Source organism: Aegilops tauschii, chromosome 6, assembly GCF_002575655.3.
Source record: "Aegilops tauschii subsp. strangulata cultivar AL8/78 chromosome 6, Aet v6.0, whole genome shotgun sequence".
Classification (NCBI taxonomy): domain Eukaryota; kingdom Viridiplantae; phylum Streptophyta; class Magnoliopsida; order Poales; family Poaceae; genus Aegilops; species Aegilops tauschii.
This window is the reverse complement of record NC_053040.3, coordinates 491,592,503-491,613,346: the sequence shown is the minus strand read 5'-3', so window position 1 is coordinate 491,613,346 and position 20,844 is coordinate 491,592,503. Positions and strand designations below refer to the sequence as shown.

The 20,844-nt window shown below is 45.7% G+C and overlaps 2 protein-coding genes across 4 annotated transcripts; one reads left to right on the top strand and one right to left on the bottom strand.

Moving 5' to 3' along the window:
• The first annotated feature begins 11,572 nt into the window (after positions 1-11,572).
• Positions 11,573-13,030, top strand: LOC109758922 (uncharacterized). The gene has a single exon (XM_020317785.4). The coding sequence runs from the start codon at positions 11,662-11,664 to the stop codon at positions 12,862-12,864; it is 1,203 nt and encodes a 400-aa protein (XP_020173374.1). The 5' UTR covers positions 11,573-11,661; the 3' UTR covers positions 12,865-13,030.
• Positions 13,031-13,135: 105 nt separating this feature from the next.
• Positions 13,136-18,676, bottom strand: LOC109758918 (sucrose transport protein SUT4). Of its 3 annotated transcripts, none has more exons than XR_006665746.2 (14): positions 18,121-18,638; positions 16,639-16,704; positions 16,441-16,539; positions 16,291-16,355; positions 15,984-16,068; positions 15,838-15,871; positions 15,651-15,750; positions 15,135-15,210; positions 14,669-15,025; positions 14,434-14,551; positions 13,931-14,164; positions 13,792-13,855; positions 13,670-13,713; positions 13,136-13,576 (listed from the first exon to the last, which is right to left on the bottom strand). XR_006665746.2 is itself a non-coding variant. In XM_020317779.4 (14 exons), the coding sequence occupies exons 1-14, from the start codon at positions 18,385-18,387 to the stop codon at positions 13,409-13,411; spliced, it is 1,803 nt and encodes a 600-aa protein (XP_020173368.1). In that variant the 5' UTR covers positions 18,388-18,676; the 3' UTR covers positions 13,136-13,408. The 3 variants fall into 3 exon arrangements, 2 of the variants coding, with proteins under 2 accessions (XP_020173368.1, XP_020173370.1); XM_020317779.4 differs by having other exon boundaries at positions 14,408-14,551; positions 18,121-18,676; XM_020317781.3 differs by having other exon boundaries at positions 14,408-14,551; positions 16,291-16,330; positions 18,121-18,676.
• Between the last annotated feature and the right edge of the window lie 2,168 nt (positions 18,677-20,844).

Below are 20,844 nucleotides of genomic sequence, written 5' to 3'. Positions count from 1 at the left end.
ATCTACTCTACCTCATCTATAACCTATTCACAGGGTTTGCTGTCAGAGTATTTGCAGAGATGTCTGATCAAAGTGATAGTCAGAATAGGTCTGAGCAACAGGTGCAGATGAGTGAGGGTTCAGATCCCTCTAGCAGCTATGATGAAGGCAGCAGGAGCACTCCCAGCAACCTGCCAAAGGCTGCTACCAGGACAAGGAAGAAGAGAACTTCTGATTCAGAAGATGAGGATTATGTGGCTGTTGAAGATGAAGCCACTTCAAAGAAAAAGGTGCTGAAGAAAGAGTATGGCACAGCTGCTGCAACTAAGCCAGGAATGAAAACAAAGATGCCAGCAAGAAGACAGCCCATGTCAAAGCCAAGAAAAGTTGCCACAGGTGAAACCATGAAGTTCACCATTGAATCTGAAGAAGAAGCAGCTGGTGAGGATAAGAAGAAGAAAAGGGTAAGAACTACTACTGCCCAAGTTCTTGGCAAGCCCTCAATGAGGAGAGATTCAGAAGAAGAAGAGGAAGAGGATGCTGCACCAGCATCCAAAGCATAGAAGCTTATGGGGGATGCAATCAGAACAGGGGCTGCTCCATCAAAACCCAAAGCTGCTCCCAAGGCAGCAGCTCCAGCTTAGAAGCCCAAGAGAAGCACTAGAAACATTCCAGCTGCAGAAAAGAACAAGGCCCCAGTGCCTGAAGCTGTTGAGGAAGATGAAGCTCAAGTGCTAAGGAAGCTGAAGCCCAAGATCCCTGACCACAATGATGCACATCCAGTTGCAGAAAACATGAAAATCAGGAAGGATGCAGGATTGAGACTATGGAGACAGTCTGATCCATATTGAGATCAAAAAGAGAGAAGAAGCCATCTAGCTACTAACTATGGACCCGAAGGTCTGAGGTAAACTACTCACACTTCATCGGAGAGGCTATGGTGTTGATGTAGAAGCCCTCCGTGATGGATGCCCCCTCCGGCGGAGCTCCAGAACAGGCCCCAAGATGGGATCTCATGGGTACAGAAGGTTGCGGCGGTGGAATTAGGTTTTTGGCTCCTCTTCTGATCGTTTGGGGGTACGTAGGTATATATAGGAGGAAGAAGTACGTCGGTGGAGCAACAGGGGGCCCACGAGGGTGGAGGGCGCGCCCCCTACCTCGTGGCCTCCTGGAAGCTTCTCTTACATAGGGTCCAAGTCTCCTGGATCTTGTTCGTTCCAAAAATCACGCTCCCGAAGGTTTCATTCCGTTTGGACTCCGTTTGATATTCTTTTTCTGCGAAACTCTGAAATAGGCAAAAACAGCAATTCTGGGCTGGGCCTCCGGTTAATAGGTTAGTCCCAAAAATAATATAAAAGTGAATAATAAAGCCCAATAATGTCCAAAACAGAAGATAATATAGCATGGAGCAATCAAAAATTATAGATACGTTGGAGACGTATCAAGCATCCCCAAGCTTAATCCCTGCTCGTCCTCGAGTAGGTAAATGATAAAAACAGAATTTTTGATGCGGAGTGCTACTAGGCATAATTTCAATGTAATTCTTCTTAATTGTGGTATGAATATTCAGATCCGAAAGATTCAAGATAAAAGTTCATATTGACATAAAAATAATAATACTTCAAGCATACTAACTAAGCAATTATGTCCTCTCAAAATATCATGGCCAAAGAAAGTTCATCCCTACAAAATCATATAGTTTAGTCATGCTCCATTTTCGTCACACAAGAATGCTCTCATCATGCACAACCCCGATGACAAGCCAAGCAATTGTTTCATACTTTAGTAATCTCAAACTTATAAACCTTCACGCAATATATGAGCGCGAGCCATGGACATAGCACTATGGGTGGAATAGAATATGATGATGGGGGTTATGTGGAGAAGACAAAAAAGGAGAAAGTCTCACATCAACGAGGCTAATCAATGAGCTATGGAGATGCCCATCGATTGATGTTAATGCAAGGAGTAGGGATTGCCATGCAACGGATGCACTAGAGCTATAAATGTATGAAAGCTCAACAAAAGAAACTAAGTGGGTGTGCATCCAACTTGCTTGCTCACGAAGACCTAGGGCACTTGAGGAGGCCCATTGTTGGAATATACAAGCCAAGTTCTATAATGAAAAATTCCCACTAGTATATGAAAGTGACAAAACAAGAGACTCTCTATCATGAAGATTATGGTGCTACTTTGAAGCACAAGTGTGGCAAAGGATAGTAACATTGTCCCTTCTCTCTTTTTCTCTCATTTTTTTGGGCCTTCTCTTTTTTTTATGGCCTTTCTCTTTTATTATTTTTTTTTATTCCTCACTTGGGACAATGCTCTAGAAAATGATGATCATCACACTTCTATTTATTTACAACTCAATGATTACAACTCGATACTAGAACAAAGTATGACTCTATATGAATGCCTCCGGCGGTGTACCGGGATATGCAATGAACCAAGAGTGACATGTATGAAAGAATTATGAATGGTGGCTTTGCCACAAATACTATGTCAACTACATGATCATGCTAAGCAATATGACAATGATGAACGTGTCATGATAAACGGAATGGTGGAAAGTTGCATGGCAATATATCTCGGAATGGCTATGGAAATGCCATAATAGGTAGGTATGGTGGCTGTTTTGAGGAAGATATAAGGAGGTTTATGTGTGAAAGAGCGTATCATATCACGGGGTTTGGACGCACCGGCGAAGTTTGCACCAACTCTCAATGTGAGAAAGGGCAATGCACGGTACCGAAGAGGCTAGCAATGATGGAAGGGTGAGAGTGCATATAATCCATGGACGCAACATTAGTCATAAAGAACTCACATACTTATTGCAAAAATCTACAAGTCATCAAAAACCAAGCACTACGCGCATGCTCCTAGGGGGGGTAGATTGGTAGGAAAAGACCATCGCTCGTCCCCGACCGCCACTCATAAGGAGGACAATCAAAGAACACCTCATGTTTCAAATTTGTTACATAACATTTGCCATACGTGCATGCTATGGGACTTGAAAACTTCAACACAAGTATTTCTCAAATTCACAACTACTCAACTAGCACGACTTTGATATTATTACCTCCATATCTCAAAACAATCATCAAGCATCAAACTTCTCTTAGTATTCAAAACACTCATAAGAAAGTTTTTACTATTCTTGAATACCTAGCATATTAGGATTATTTAAGCAAATTACCATGCTATTAAGACTCTCAAAATAATCTAAGTGAAGCATGAGAGATCAATAGTTTCTATAAAACAAATCCACCACCGTGCTCTAAAAGATATAAGTGAAGTACTAGAGCAAAACTATATAACTCAAAAGATATAAGTGAAGCACATAGAGTATTCTAATAATTTCCAAATCATGTATGGATCTCTCAAAAGGTGTGTACAGCAAGGATGATTGTGGTAAACTAAAAAGCAAAGACTCAAATCATACAAGACGCTCGAAGCAAAACACATATCATGTGGTGAATAAAAATATAGCTCCAAGTAAAGTTACCGATGGAAGTAGACGAAAGAGGGGATGCCTTCCGGGGCATCCCCAAGCTTTGGCTTTTTGGTGTCCTTAGATTATCTTGGGGGTGCCATGAGCATCCCCAAGCTTAGGCTCTTGCCACTCCTTGTTCCATAATCCAACAAATCTATCACCCAAAACTTGAAAACTTCACAACACAAAACTTAACAGAAAATCTCGTGAGCTCCGTTAGCGAAAGAAAACAAAAGACCACTTCAAGGTACTGTAATGAAATCATTATTTATTTATATTGGTGTTAAACCTAATGTATTCCAACTTCTCTATGGTTTATAAACTATTTTACTAGCCATAGATTCATCAAAATAAGCAAACAACACACGAAAAACAGAATCTGTCAAAAACAGAACAGTCTGTAGTAATCTGTAACTAGCGCAAACTTCTGGAACTCCAAAAACTCAGCCAAAATAGGAAGACCTAGGAAATTTGTTTATTGATCAGCAGCAATTGGAATCAGTATTTTATCACGTTCTGGTGATTTTTAACAATTGTTTTCGTGAACAGGAAGTTTCTGGAAATTTCTGCAAGATCAAATAACTATCATCCAAGAAGATCCTATAGGTTTAACTTGGCACAAACACTAACTAAAACATAAAAACACATCTAACCAGAGCCTAGAACAAAGATTTATTCCTAAACAGAAGCAAAAGCAAAAAAAACTAAAAATAAAATTGGGTTGCCTCCCAACAAGCGCTATCGTTTAACGCCCCTAGCTAGGCATAAAAGCAAGGATAGATCTAGGTATTGCCATAATAGTGGTATGGCAAGTCATGAAAACTTTTCTCATATTCTCTACGTTCAGCAGCAAGTTTTCTTTGAGGCAAGCAAAAATAATCAAAAGGGCTAAATTTAATGGGACAAAAGTCCCCAAGATCAATCTTGGGAGGTATGGGTTCCTCCCTAGGCCCTTTGTATTGCACAACCAATTCATCATTACAAGCATTCTTTTGGCAAAAAGTCACAAGCCTTTGTTCAAGAGGAAAACCTAATCCATTATTCTGAATAGCAAAATCATCATTAAGCTTGGAAATTCTATCAACTAGAATATCAGCTGGAACCTTTTTCCTAAGATTTTCATTATAAGCAATATGATCCAAAGATTGTAAACGCATCATGTCTTCTTGATTAAAAAGGATAGCTTCAATGGGAGGATGACTAGCATCTACCCTATAATGCGTAAAGATTTCTTTGGCCTCTTTTATTATGAATCTAAACTCATGAGCCAAAAAGATAGTGGCGGCACGCTTAACAGAAGAATGCTCAATATTAGAGAATTCTAGGAAAATTCTTTGTATGCAAGGATGCATGTGCATAAATTGCCTTTCAAGTTCAACTATAAGCATGGCAATAGCGTCCGCAAGACTACTAGTTCTGTGAAGAATAGAACCGCCCATAGAAGGCAAAGTACCGGCACAAGTAAAGAAATCTTGAATAACTCCTTTTCCAATAATATTACCACTACCAATTCGAAATCTTTTTGTATGCAAGGTAGGGGGTTCTTCAGCAGGAGCATCAGAATTTTCTATGATATTATTATTGTCCATATCGGCAATAATTTCCCCAATTTCAGACATAACGACAGAGAGAGCGAGGGGCAAAAAGAAGAAGGCAAACGGAAAAGAGAGGGCGAATAAAACGGCAAGGGTGAAGTGGGGGAGAGGAAAACGAGAGGCAAATGGCAAAAAATGTAATGCGGGAGATAAGGGATTGTGATGGGTACTTGGTATGTTGACTTTTGCGTAGACCTCCCCGGCAACGGCGCCAGAAATCCTTCTTGCTACCTCTTGAGCACTGCGTTGGTTTTCCCTTGAAGAGGAAAGGGTGATGCAGCAAAGTAGCGTAAGTATTTCCCTCAGTTTTTTAGAACCAAGGTATCAATCCAGTAGGAGGCTACGCGCGAGTCCCTCGTACCTACACAAAACAAATAAATCCTCGCAACCAACACGATAAGGAGTTGTCAATCCCTTCACGGTCACTTACAAGAGTGAGATCTGATAGATATGATAGGATAATATTTTTGGTATTTTTGTGATAAAGATGCAAAGTAAAATAAAAGCAAAGTAAAAAAAGCAAAAGAAATAACTAAGTGTTGGAAGATTAATATGATGAAGATAGACCCAGGGGCCATAGGTTTCACTAGTGGCTTCTCTCAAGAGCATAAGTATTTTACGGTGGGTGAACGAATTACTGTTGAGCAATTGACAGAATTGAGCATAGTTATGAGAATATCTAGGTATGATCATGTATATAGGCATCACGTCCGAGACAAGTAGACCGACTCCTGCCTGCATCTACTACTATAAATCCACTCATCGACCGCTATCCAGCATGCATCTAGAGTATTAAGTTCATGAAAATAGAGTAACGCCTTAAGCAAGATGACATGATGTAGAGGGATAAATTCATGCAATATGATAAAAAACCCATCTTGTTATCCTCGATGGCAACAATACAATACGTGCCTTGCTGCCCCTACTGTCACTGGGAAAGGACACCGCAAGATTGAACCCAAAGCTAAGCACTTCTCCCATTGCAAGAAAGATCAATCTAGTAGGCCAAACCAAACTGATAATTCGAAGAGACTTGCAAAGATAACCAATCATACATAAAAGAATTCAGAGAAGATTCAAATATTGTTCATAGATAAACTTGATCATAAACCCACAATTCATCGGTCTCAACAAACACACCGCAAAAAGAAGATTACATCGAATAGATCTCCACGAGAGAGGGGGAGAACATTGTATTGAGATCCAAAAAGAGAGAAGAAGCCATCTAGCTACTAACTATGGACCCGAAGGTCTGAGGTAAACTACTCACACTTCATCGGAGAGGCTATGGTGTTGATGTAGAAGCCCTCCGTGATGGATGCCCCCTCCGGCGGAGCTCCGGAACAGGCCCCAAGATGGGATCTCGTGGGTACAGAAGGTTGCGGCGGTGGAATTAAGTTTTTGGCTCCTCTTCTGATCGTTTGGGGGTACGTAGGTATGTATAGGAGGAAGAAGTACGTCGGTGGAGCAACAGGGGGCCCGCGAGGGTGGAGGGCGCGCCCTGGGGGTAGGCGCGCCCCCCTACCTCGTGGCCTCCTGGAAGCTTCTCTTACGTAGGGTCCAAGTCTCCTAGATCTTGTTCGTTCCAAAAATCACGCTCCCGAAGGTTTCATTCCGTTTGGACTCCGTTTGATATTCTTTTTCTGCGAAACTCTGAAATAGGCAAAAAAACTGCAATTCTGGGCTGGGCCTCCGGTTAATAGGTTAGTCCCAAAAATAATATAAAAGTGAATAATAAAGCCCAATAATGTCCAAAACAGAAGATAATATAGCATGGAGCAATCAAAAATTATAGATACGTTGGAGACGTATCAATGTCAAAACTGCATTCTTTAATGGATTTCTTAAAGAAGAGTTGTATATGATGCAACCAGAAGGTTTTGTCGATCCTAAAGGTGCTAACAAAGTGTGCTAGCTCCAGCGATCCATTTATGGACTGGTGGAAGCCTCTCGGAGTTGAAATATATGCTTTGATAGTGTGATCAGAGCATATGGTTTTATACAGACTTTTGGAGAAGCCTGTATTTACAAGAAAGTGAGTGGGAGCTCTGTAGAATTTCTAATATTATATGTGGATGAAATATTGTTGATTGGAAATGATATAGATTTTCTGGATGGCATAAAGGGATACTTGAATAAGAATTTTTCAATGAAAGACCTCGGTGAAGCTTCTTATATAGTGGGCATCAAGATCTATAGAGATAGATCAAGACGCTTAATTGGAATTTCACAAAGCACATACCTTGATAAAGTTTTGAAGAAGTTCAAAATGGATCAGTCAAAGAAAGGGTTCTTGCCTATGTTACAAGGTTTGAAGTTGAGTCAGACTCAATGCCCGACCACTGCAGAAGATACAGAGAAAATGAAAGTCATTCCCTATGCCTCAGCCATAGGTTCTATCATGTATGCAATCTTGTGTACCAGACCTGATGTGTGCCTTGCTATAAGTTTAGCATGGAGGTACCAAAGTTATTCAGGAGTGGATCACTGGACAACGGTTAAGAACATCCTGAAATACCTGAAAAGTACTAAGGATATGTTTCTCGTTTATGGAGGTGACGAAGAGCTTGTCGTAAATGGTTACGTCGATGCAAGATTTGACACTGATCCGGATGACTCTAGGTCGCAAACCGGATACGTATTTATATTGAATGCTGGAGCTGTAAGTTGGTGCAGTTCCAAGCAGAGCGTCGTGGCGGGATCTACGTGTGAAGCGGAGTACATAGCTGCGTCGGAAGCAGCAAATGAAGGACTCTGGATGAAGGAGTTCATATCCGATCTAGGTGTAATACCTAGTGCATCGGGTGCAATGAAAACCTTTTGTGACAATACTGGAGCAATTGCCTTGGCGAAGGAATCCGGATTTCACAAGATAACCAAACACATCAAGAGACGCTTCAATTCCATCCGCGATCAAGTCAAGGAGGGAGACATAGAGATTTGCAACATACATATGGATCTGAATGTTGCAGACCCGTTAACTAAGCCTCTTCCACGAGCAAAACATGATCAACACCAAGACTCCATGGGTGTTAGAATCATTACTATGTAATCTTGATTATTGACTCTAGTGCAAGTGGGAGACTGAAGGAAATATGCCCTAGAGGCAATAATAAAGTTGTTATTTATATTTCCTTATATCATGATAAATGTTTATTATTCATGCTAGAACTGTATTAACTAGAAACTTACTACATGTGTCAATACATAGACAAAATAGAGTGTACCTAGTATGCCTCTACTTGACTAGCTCGTTAATCAAAGATGGTTAAAGTTTCCTGACCATAGACATGTGTTGTCATTTGATGAACGGGATCACATCATTACAGAATGATGTGATGGACAAGACCCATCCGTTAGCTTAGCATAATGATCGTTTAGTTTTATTGCTATTGCTTTCTTCATGACTTATACATATTCCTCTGGCTATGAGATTATGCAACTCCCGAATACCGGAGGAACACTTTGTGTGCTATCAAACATCACAACGTAACTGGGTGATTATAAAGATGCTCTACAGGTGTCTCCGTAGGTGTTTGTTGAGTTGGCATAGATCGAGATTAGGATTTGTCAGTCCGAGTATCGAAGAGGTATCTCTGGGCCCTCTGGGTAATGCACATCACTATAAGCCTTGCAAGCAATGTGACTAATGAGTTAGTTATGGGATGATGCATTACGGAACGAGTAAAGAGACTTGCTGGTAACGAGATTTAACTAGGTATGATGATACCGACGATCGAATCTTGGGCAAGTAACATACCGTTGACAAAGGGAATGACGTATGTTGTTATGCGGTTTGACCGATAAAGATCTTCGTAGAATATGTAGGAACCAATATGAGCATCCAGGTTCTGCTATTGGTTATTGACCGGAGATGTGTCTCGGTCATGTCTTCATAGTTCTCGAACCCGTAGGGTCCGCACGCTTAACGTTCGATGACCATTTGTATTATGAGTTGTGTGTTTGCTGACCGAAGTTTGTTCGGAGTCCCAGATGAGATCACGGACATGACGAGGAGTCTCGAAATGGTCGAGAGGTAAAGATTCATATATTGGAAGGTTATATACGGACACCGGAATGGTTCCGAAGAGTTTCGGGGATTTATCGGAGTACCGGGATGTTACCGGAACCCCCCTGGGAAAGTTAATGGGCGTCATGGGCCATAGTGGAGAGAGGGAGGCAGGCCACAAGAGGAGGCGTGCGCCTCCCCCCTGCCCAATCCGAATTGGACAAAGGGTGGGGGTGTGCCCCCCCCCTTTCCTTCTCCCTCTCCCCTCTTTCCCCTTTCCCCTCTCCGTTGGAAGGAAGAGGGGCCAATCCTACTAGGAGTGGATTTCTAGTAGGACTCCCCCCAATGGCGCGCCACCGCTAGGGCTGGCCACCTCCTCCCCCCTCCTTTATAAACGTGGGCAGGGAGCACCCCAAAGGCACATCAATTGTTCTCTTAGCCATGTGCGGTGCCCCCTCCACAGTTTACTCCTCCGGTCATAGCGTCGTAGTGCTTAGGCGAAGCCCTGCGCGGATCACATCACCAACACCGTCGCCACACCGTCGTGCTGGCGGAACTCTCCCTCGACCCTCTACTGGATCAAGAGTTCGAGGGACGTCATCGAGTTGAACGTGTGCTGAACTCGGAGATGTCCTACGTTCGGTACTTGATCGGTTGGATCGCGAAGACGTTCGACTACATCAACCGTGTTAACCTAACGCTTCCGCTTTCGGTCTACGAGGGTACGTGGACACACTCTTCCCCTCTCGTTGCTATGCATCTATTAGATAGATCTTGCGTGATCGTAGGAAATGTTTTGAAATTGCATGCTATGTTCCTCAACAGTCCAACTTTGATTTTACAACAAGTAATAGCAGTCGGAGGTTGGTACTTGTGATGGATCTATAGAAAAAAATACGCACAACGAAGCGGCTCCGCCAACATGGAGATGGTCACTTTCGGTCTTGTCAAACCCAGGTGGTGTAACCCAAACAAGAGTTTCACCAAACACGGTATTTTTTTTTCCCAGATGAAGGAGTTGGAGCTACGATGGCTATACTCGGGGATGATAGAGGTAATTTTATGGCGGCTCAGTGTAAATTAATTCCATTTGCAGCAGTCGTGATCACCACAGAAGCGATGGCTATGAGGGACGGTCCGGCTCTTGCTAATTCCTGGCAAGCAAGTAAAAAAGGAAGGAGAGAAATTGAGAGATGATAAGAAAGGAAGGAAAGGAATTGAGACAAAATAAGAAAGATGTGCAAGGAATAAGGATGAAAATCAGTTAGAGAAATAAGGGGAGCTCTTTAATTAAAATGAAATTATATGGAGCGCAAACAGGGACGAGGACATGACGATGGACAGAATTAATTGAGGCATGAGACGTATAAAAAATTCTCCGGTTGGCATTTGTGCTAGTCAAGGCTATAGCAACAATTTCACGGTTTCAACATGAAAATAGGAACTCCCGAGGGATTAACACACAGACCACCAGTTGACACCGGGGCCAAAAAGTATAAGGACACCACAACTACATACCGGACAACCCCATTCAGCATCCGAAACAAATACCTTATCTAGTGGTCTCCTGGGATGAACGAAAAAATATATATAGCATGACATAACTAAAAGCAAATCGAAACAACTAACCGTGATTATCTGCTAGAGAAAAAAAAAACTTAATCCCACGAGTGAGGAACGGTATATTTGATTGATTGATGTCGCCACGTTTTAGAATTTTTTTTTCATACTTTTTACGATATTACTACTTTTTCTTAATCTTTTTCGTGTTTTTATTGAGTTTTTTTTTTAATATACTACTCATTTCACTACCGGGGGGTAAGTGTGCGAGAGCCAGGATTCGATCACAGGACGAGCGAGTTCAGAGCAGGACGTGACAACCACCCGACCACTTCAGTTGTTCTGTTTCCTTACATGCTTTTGTCCTTTTGTTCTTTCTTCTGTTTTTTTTCTTTTTTCTGTCCCTTTTTTCCTTTCTTTTTTCAAGTTCGAGAAAACCTTTTTTTCTTCATGAATTTTTTCTGCAAAATCGATGAACTTTTTGTCAAATTCAAAGAACTTTTTCAGACTCAATGACCTTTTTTAAAAAAATTCGATGAACCTTTTTCAAATTCGGTGAATTGTTTTTCAAATTTGATGAAATTTGTTTCAAAATTGATGAATTGTTTTTAGAATTGATGAAAAATTTCAAATTTGTAAATTTCAGATCCAATCGTTTTTTTCAGTTTTGTGAACGAAGGGACGAACACCAGAAAAAAAAACGAACGAATGAAACGCGCACCTGCGAACGAAGGGAAAGGAGCGAGCGTGGTAGGTGGGCCGGCCCACGCGAGGCTGCTGCGAGCGTCCGCTAACCGAACCGGTGCGTAAGGCAGGAGGTCTCCAGAACACGGTAGCGCCCTGCCCCTTTCTCAAGAATTCTGTAGCTTTCGAGAACGTTCCTGCGCTCGTTCGAGAAGGTTGTTTCCTCTAATATATAGTAGGGTCTCGTCTTATCTCCTCAACACAACAACAAACAGAATCAGGCAACAATCGACCTACCATCGATCTTTCCAAGCGATCGACGTCGACTTCACCATCTCATCATGGCACGCCGTGGCGGCTTCTTCGGGTATGACCCGTATGACTACTACTACCCGAGCTCCTACGGCTACGAGGCCTACCCGTACTACGCCGATCCCTTCTTCCTGGACGCCCAGCCTCTTGTCACGGAGCGGCTGCGCCCCGCCCGCCGGAGGGCCCCGGCGCAGCATGACGGCGGCTTCTTCCCTGGCTTCGGCGCCGCCGAGCCGGCCGCGCGGACCACGGCGCATCCCAGGCCTAGCAGCGGGTCTCCGAAGAGCTGCCCGGACTGCTTTGAGGTCGAGGTCACGGGTCCCGACTCCGACTCGCCACCGGCGATTCCAAAGAAGACGGCGCCGTCCGCGGAGGAGGCCGCGGTGAGGGTGCAGGCGGCGGCGCGCGGGCTGCTCGCTCGTCGCATGGTGCGGGAGGTGCGCGCGGTGGAGCGGCAGGCGGAGGCCGTGGCCGCGCGGGTGGCGGCCGAGGCGGAGGTGCTCCGCGCGGACGCCCGTGCGCGGATCGGCCTCGGGGAGGAGCTCATGCGCCTGCTGCTGCGACTCGACGGCGTGCGCGGCGCCCGGGAGTACCGCAGGAGGGTCACCCGACGCGTGCTCGCGCTACAGGACGCGGTCGACACGCTCGAGGCCGCGCCCGCGGTGGTGACCGCCGATGTTACGGAAGTTCAGGATGCAGAGGAAGAAGCAGAGAGCGAGATGGAGCCGGAGCTGCCGGTTGAGGACAATACTGCGTCGGATTTTCTGGTTGCCGAGACAACTGACACGGCGGCGATGGAGGTTGACACGGCGAGTCCCGTCGTCGTCGACGAAGCCGGGCAGAACGAGACGGGACTGGTGGCCGAAGGCGAGAAGGCCTCGGAGGCGGAGGGCGAGTGGGAGATGGTGGCAACAGGGGACGGCGACGTTTCCACCGGCGAGGAGGGCCCTGCACTACCAAAAGCGCAGCAGCAGCAGCAACAGGCACAGGAGGAGAAGAAGAAGCAGACGGTGACCACCGACGGGCTGGATGCGAAGAAACTGATGGAGATGGTGGCGGCGCTGTGCGAGCGGAGCGCGCAGCAGTGCGTGCTCATCGGGGCTCTGGCTGAGCGGGTCGACACGCTGGAGCGCTCCGTCCGGCGGGTGGAGGAGGCCGACCGGCGCAGACGGAGGAACAAGAAGACCAACAAGAACGGCAAGAAGAACACAAGTAGCTTCTACAGCGACTAGATACGATAAATAGTTTCTACTAGCATGAGGCTTCGATTGGATTTTTTTCATTAGCTTTTAGTAATCTTGCATTTGTTTCAATTTCATTCATTGTGTAAACAAACGTAAATCATGTCGGCAGATTTTATTAGTTTCAATTGAGTTGTGTGATGTTTGAGCTTCCAAATTGGCTGTGGCTAGATATCTGTATTCAATTTGATTTTTCATGAGTTTTTTTTGTTCAGTTTCGCAATTCAAATTTTAACTACAACAATCACGACACCAACCAAGATTACACTAATTTCATCCTAGAACAGACTAAAAAACAATATACATTACATCCGGTCATCCGTGAAATAATATACAGTACAAAAAAGTGTACATCTTTTACAACTTGGGGCTGACACTTGTATGCACACAGGCCTAAAAACTAGGTCTCTATCCTAATCTATATCTCATCTTTAATCTTATTACTATGTATCTAACAAGAGGGAGAAAAGAATCATCTCCATATGTAAACGAATGTCAAAATGAGTGAGGTTTAGCAATGTTTGAGTTCCGGGGTTCAGCCCATGTGAAAGCCGGCGGATTGGTAGTTGTTCGACAGCTTGGGCAGCTTAATCACCGCGAGCACTCCGGCTGCCAGCGAGAAAACCGAGGCCAGGGCGAAGGCAGGGACGTTCCCACCCCCCAAGAGCTTGTCCCATGGGCCGGCTCCGAGTGACACCACTATCTGCGAAGTAAATGCGGTCGACAGTTGTAACGGTCAGGACATGTTTAGTGACGATGCATGACATAGGAGATCATTCTAGGTATAAGGGTCGACCTGAGGAGCGACAATGGCAAGATTCAAAACTCCAGTAGCCAAACCTGGACATGGGCAGACATTCTCAATCGAGAATAACAACTAAAACACACTGTAAAGAAGAAAACACCAGCGACACAAACCTTGTCCGCCTCCTGTTCCGGCAGTCAGCTCAGCAGTCACGGAGAACGGAACACTATAAGTGATCTGTGTATGCAAGAGCAGGGGGTATAAGACATCTTCCAGTTGCACTAAAGAAGGTGTTGAGTGTCTGGTACTGACCGAGAGTGGCAATCCAAGAAGAGAGAAAAGAATGAGCGCTGAAGTCTTGACTGTTTTATCTGCCCCGACAATATGTTGAAGCTTGCTCGAGTACAGGTCATAGGAGATCCAACTTAGTATTGTTGTAGCCAACATGCAGGCAAACACTATGAAGTTGCTAATTGCCCAAACCAATCTTGCACCAATCATCCGGCATAATGGATCGATAAGGAAAGAGCCAATCCCAAGGACGACCTACATGAACAAACCAAATATTACCACCACTGACTAAAAATACCTTGGCACTTACATCCAACTGCAATGCTTTTAAACCACCACAAACCATGTAACTAAGATTTCAAAGTATTTGCAGTATCTAGTACAACCTATGAAGCTGCAGTGTTTGTTCAAGTATGCATTACCAAGAACGGCAGGAACTACCCTAGAGGCCTAGATGTACCAAAATTATAGTAAACAAAATTGATCACAGGCTCTTACTGAATTCAATAGCAAACCAAATGCACCTTCTCGGACACCATCATCATAAGCTTTCCTTTCACTCGCGTTTCCTTTTGGGTCACCGTGATAAACTTCACGCCCCATCCAGTCGGTGTCAAAAAGGAAAAAGGGAAACCATGACAGCTGCAAAACAGATAAAATGTGATGAACACCATCAGTTTCCAGCAGAAGAGACCGACCATCAGCAAGCAGCTGATGCACATCTACATATGTAATCCATTTGTATGGCATACGACATACCCATGTTAGGGCCATAACCAGAAGCACGGAGTACATTCCAGGAGGCAGATGCCTCATGCTAGTCAAAATTTTAACCAAAACTGCTCCTGGCCCATCATTGAAAGCCTCAACATCGTCTTTGTTCGAGTTGGAGCCTGCATCTGTAGAATCCTCAGCACGGGAATTAGGTGAGACATGGTTTGTGTCAGCATGGCCATTAGAAAGTCCTCCATTAGTCTGTTCACTTGAAGCATCATGATCATCTCTAGAACCGTTCAGTAGAGGAGCCGAGTCAGATAACTGCTGTGCATCCTTTGGTTCCAGTGCAATCTCTTCAGCAAAGTAGAGGGTAACAGCCATACAAAACAGAAGGAATACCTGCATGATAGATAACTAGTCAGATTACGCTTTTGCCAGCAGTGCACTTGTACAATTATATTGAGAACTTCGATAACCTAGGTCAAATGCAGAATCTCTGAGAACTTACAACTGCAATTAAGAAAGCTGCTTTCAAATTACCACAAGCTTCACAACAGGCCCTAGTCATCAGAAAAGGAAACCACCTGCATAAATAAAAAAGAGTGGGAAGGTCAGCTTTGTACGGGGAAATCAACTACGGTTGACAAGAGAGCTCTCGGGATAAAACTAGAAATTAATAAAAGTTGGCCAGCTATCTTTGTCAGAAGTAGAAAGTTGGAAAAACAAGTTGTGGGATTACAAGTACCCTATGCTACTGCGAGACCATACCTCGAGAAAGCACATCATCAAGGCAGGGTGAGCAAGCATACTATTTACAGAGACAGCTTGACTAACATAATAAGCCAGAAGGATCTTTTTTCTAAATAGTAGCATGAGTATAGGTTTAAGATATTACCTACTGTACACCTACAAATTTATGTCAACTAGCATAAGCTTGGTTCTTAATGGATAGTGGCATGAATCTACTCTTGGACAACAAGGCTCAAGCTAATGTAAGCACAGAATAACACAAAACACGACATACTTGTGCCAGTTCCCACTCGCACCAGCTGAAAAACCAAGAACGTTTCCGACAGCCATCCATGAGCAGAATATTGCATTTGCCGAATTACATTGATCGGGGCCTGCATAGTAGAATGTATCATTCGGTAACTGATATTATAAGGGTGGATCTAGCATTAGTAGAAATTCTAAAGGAATGTATTAAGCACCTGAAAGATCAGCTAGGAGGGCACGAGCAGGTCCCTATCAAGAATGAACAAAATATTAGGAGGAGAGTAATTCAACTTTCCAGCAACATTTACAGAGACTGGGAGTCAATTCATAAGATCACATGTAAAGTTTCAAATAGGCTTACTTGAACTGTATTATTTGCAAGGTCCAGCATCCAGAATCCAAAAATGAAAATAAAAGCAGCTCGATATCTTAGACCTTTGTATGTACTGTATGAACAATCATTAGCATTTTAGTGATGGCGATACAGCTGATGCTAAATTGTTATACTCCCTCCGTCCCAAAATTCTTGTCTTAGATTTGTCTAGATACGGATGTATCTAACACTAAAACGTAACTAGATGCATCCGTATTTAGACAAATCTAGGACAAGAATTTCGGGACAGAGGGAGTAATAGAATAACAAACTACCAGAACGAATGGATGATTACCTGCAGTGCTCAGTGGTGTCTCCTAACATGTAGCCAAGGTCTGCAGAAAACCCGACTAAAGTTACCTACGAGTATGAAGTCTGCCTATTAGAGAGCAGGGAAAGAATGGGGAATATACTGTAAACTATCAAACATGATATATATACTCACAGCTGCACAAATCAGCACGCATCCAGCCAAAATGAACGGCCGTCTCCTCCCGTACTTGGAGCGGCACTTGTCACTCCAGACACCAACACAAGGTTGAACCTGGCGTCAGCGGGTAACCAACCAGCCATTTAGAGGCATGAGACCTTGCATTACTGACACCGAACAAAAATCAGCAACTGTGTCATTGTAAGAACTTACCACAAAACCAGTAATAGGCCCACAAAGCCAGATGAAGGACGCCATGGCATGGTCTATTCCTAGAGTCTGCATGTAAGATGAGGAACAAACAGCAGGTGAGCGAATTTGTAGGACAAGAAAGATTTCATGTAGAACACACTAAGAACGTAAACGGTCCAGAGTGCATGAAGTTCTTGCAGCAGATGTTAACTATTTATTATCAGCATTCGTATGCATATACAGAATGACCGAGTAAGAAGCACACCATACAGGCGTCTGGTGCTTCACACACTAGTAAAACACGGCAGATGTTTCCCAGGATATTCCAGGCAAATGAGCCGCAGACCAGAACCCCGCTCTAGCTTGTTTATTACTGCAGCAAACACGACGGTAACAAAACAGAGTGTCCTGTTCTTGCCTAATTTGCAGCAACCTCTGTCTCACTAAGGGGTGTCGCGCCCTGGCTATGTCTATGTGTAAATAAAAAATTCTGGCGCGGAAGTAAAGGGGATCAGCCTGTTTTTCTTGCCTAACTAATTGGCTGCAACCTCTGTGCCACTAAGGGGTTCACAGTTGGCCCGACAACATCTGTGTGCAAATTGGAAATTCAAAGTCCGAATTCAGACAGACAGCTCGCTGACATGTAGTAATGATGTCTAGTTGTGAGTTGGTACTATGAAAGATGGAGCAGGCAGCAGGAACAGAACCTAGTCCAGCTGCCTTATCGGGCAAAGAGTCAGAGCTAGAGCTACATCGTACTGGTACATGCAGTAGTAGTAGCAGCGGCATTTCCAGTTGCGGTGGCGTCACTCGGAACAGAAATGGGGAACGATACATTGGCATATATAGAATGACAGAGCAACAAGCACAGCATACGGGCCATCTGATACTTGACACAGTAGTAAAACGCAGCAGATGTTCCGCAGGACATTCCGGGCAAATGAGCGCAGACCAAAACCCCGCTTTAGCTTGTTTATTACTGCAGCAAAGTAGTGTGTCCTAATTCGCAGCAACCTCTGTGGATCAGGGTTCGCCTATGTCTGTATGTAAATCAACAGTTGTGGCGCGGGAGTAACCCTACTTGGCCTGACTACATCTGAATGCAAATCCGAAACGCTCGCGCGGAATTCAGATTAGTACTGACTGTCAGTCATGCGTTGGTATGATTAGGCAGCGTGATACTATGTAGCAGTGTCCGGTTGTGAGAGTTGATGTTATAATAAATCAGGCAGCAGGAACAGAAGCTGCCTTATCGGGTAAAGAGTTAGTGCTTGCTAGTGTCACACGCATCATACATGGATGGATGGATGGATGTAGTTAGGAGCCCGCATTTGCAGTTGCGGTGGCGTGACTCGGAGCAGCAATGGGGAACGATACATGGCACGGCCGCTGGCTGCCTCCCTCCCTCCCGAAATGCGCAGGCATACTCAACAGAGTAGTCCCTGCCCCGAGCAGCAAGACGGGAGGGGTTCGGGCGAGATCCGGCGGGCGGGGCAGTAGTACCTGGATGTATGGGGTGAGGAGGGAGAGCTGCAGCGCCCAGCCGAACTGCACGCCGGCGGCGACCATGCAGGCCAGCACCACCCGCCACTTGGGCGCGCCCTTCCTGCCGCCCTCCCCCGCCTCCGCGCCGCTGCCCTGCTCCTCCTTGGGCCGCTCGGCGTCGCCGCCGGTGCTGTTGGTGCTGTTGAGTCTGACGAGCTCCATCTCGGCGTCGCGGATGTGGCGGTACGGCACGCGGATGGCCGTGGCCCCGCCGCCGGAGTCCATGGCCGGCAGGGCAGCGGCAGATCCGGCGCGCGGGGGAGGCAGACCGGGTGGGGGGTTAGGTCAGGGTCCGGCGTGGCGCGGGGGCCGACGCCGACGAGGGGGGCGGCGAGATCTGCTCGCAGGTGAGAGGCGGGCAGATGCGGGGCGGAAAGCGGAGGGAGGGAAGAGTAGAAAATTGGCGAGAGGAGGGAGGGAGCGCGTCGGTGAGGTAGGCGAGGGAGGGAGGGAGGGAGGAAGCGCTCACGCGCCGACGCCTGTCTTCTCCGTCAACGACTCACTCGTTTTGTTTGGTTTTCTCCCTCCCGGCTGGCTTCCATGTGAGCGCGCGATTGGCGCCCTTGATTCACATCACACAAGAGAAAGTTGAATTTTCTCTCCTCAGAGTAATCTTGTCATGGCCGAAACCGCTGTTTTTTTAATCCTTTTAGAAGGCTAACTTGTATAAGCACGATCCGATCAAAATCCCTACCGCCGTGACTTTTTCATGGTTTGATCTCTTTCCTACCGCCAGTCCCTGGCGCTACCGCCGAGGAGGATAACGGCAGACGCAAACGGCTCCGCTACCCTCTGCTGACGTGGATCAGTGGCTACCGTCGACGTCTTTGGCAGTAGGCAGTGATGCCCTACCGCGAACGAACCCTGGCGGTATGGTGGTTAAGTGAGTGAGAGGGGCTCAGGTGGGCCCTCCACCACCCATTCATCCCGGTCCTCTTCTTCCCAAGCTCAGCTCCCACGACTGCGTTTCATTTTCTTTTAGCATCAGGTGAGCCTACACCGCACTAACACTCAACTTGAGTTCGGCTCCACCGTTGCCTCTGGTCCGACCCCGACCATCACTACCATCCACCTAACATTTAACACAAGGGGCCGGGCTGATTAAGCATGGATTCTACATGTGTTTTTCTATTCCCCTCGGTGCCACCGGAACGGAGGGATGATTGAAGATGCGGTGGTGGTTCACGCGGACGGGCGGGAATGGGGATGGGGCACTCTGATGGCAGGCACGCGTGCGAGGTCTGCGTTCCGCAATGGCCAAGGCAGAGGCGCAAAGAGGATTGTTCAGATAGCGCGATGATAACTCAGTTTTGAATTGGGTTTGCTCACAGAGATCGTCTACAATGGATCCACAATGGAGGAGAAGCAGTGGATGCCTATGCAATGGAAAGAGCATCCGGATCAAGTGCTCAAGTGGGTTGTGCTAGAAGCAAGATCTCGGATAAGGTTACTCTTCCTTGTTGCTCGCCGTCGTCAACCTCCTAACTGTAACTGCTTTGAATCATGAGGCGGTTGCGGTCCTCTTGCAAGCCCCCTACCCAGCTGGAATAAGCTGGGTAGTTAAGACTTTTGCTGGCTTCTAGAATAAGCACGGATAGGAGTGCGTCGGTCGGTGCGTGTGAAGCCCTTGTCCCTCACACGCTGGTCGACGCCTGTCTACACCGGTTCCGCGATGGATGAGAAGCGGCGGATGCATGTGCAATGGAAGCAGCATCCGGATCAAGTGCTCAAGTGGGCTATGCTAGAAGCAAAATCTCGGATCACATAGCAGGGAAATGGCGGGAGCCTGTTCTGAGGAAGGTTACTCTTCCTCTTCATGCTAAGATTGCCTTCATCTGCCCCAGTTTTTCCTTGCTCCCATGCTTAGAATTTAGCAGGTCAGCAACAAGCTTCTCAACCTCCTTATCTTCAACAAGTTGGTCCCTGTCCACCTTGATCTCATACATGGCCTTGCTTGTGTTCTGAATGATATCTGCTTGAGTCTTGAGGATACACATTTGCTCCTTTGCAAGCCTAACCTTCTCCATCTCGAGCTTCATCTCTTACCTCTTCCTTCTTCTTGAGCTCCATCTGGTAGTCCAGCTTGTCGACACTATCATGTCAATCAAACATCTTGCTTACATCATCCACCATTTTTGGTACTCATTGCACATATGATCATATTGCTTCTTCATCTTGGCTAGGTTTTTTTCATAGACCACTTTTTTTTCTATCACCTGCCACAGTTTTACTCATGAAACAGGCCCATAACTTGGTCAAACAGGCCCATAAGCACGGATAGGAGTGCGTCGGTCGGTGCGTGTGAAGCCCTTGTCCCTCACACGCTGGCCGACGCCTGTCTACACCGGTTCCGCAATGGATGAGAAGCGGCGGATGCCTGTGCAATAGAAGCAGCATCCGGATCAAGTGCTCAAGTGGGCTATGCTGGAAGCAAAATCTCGGATCACATAGCAGGGAAACGGTGGGAGCGTGTTCTGAGGAAGGTTACTCTTCCTCTTCATGTTAAGATTGCCTTCGTCTACCCCAGCTTCTCCTTGCTCCCATGCCTAGAATTCAGCAGGTCAACACACTAGTAGAAAACAGGGCTTAGGTCACAGGGCAGTTTTCACATTAGCCCCGGTTCAGTCACGAACCGGGACCCATGGGGGCATTCGTCCCGATTCGTGAGCCCAGGGGGCCGGC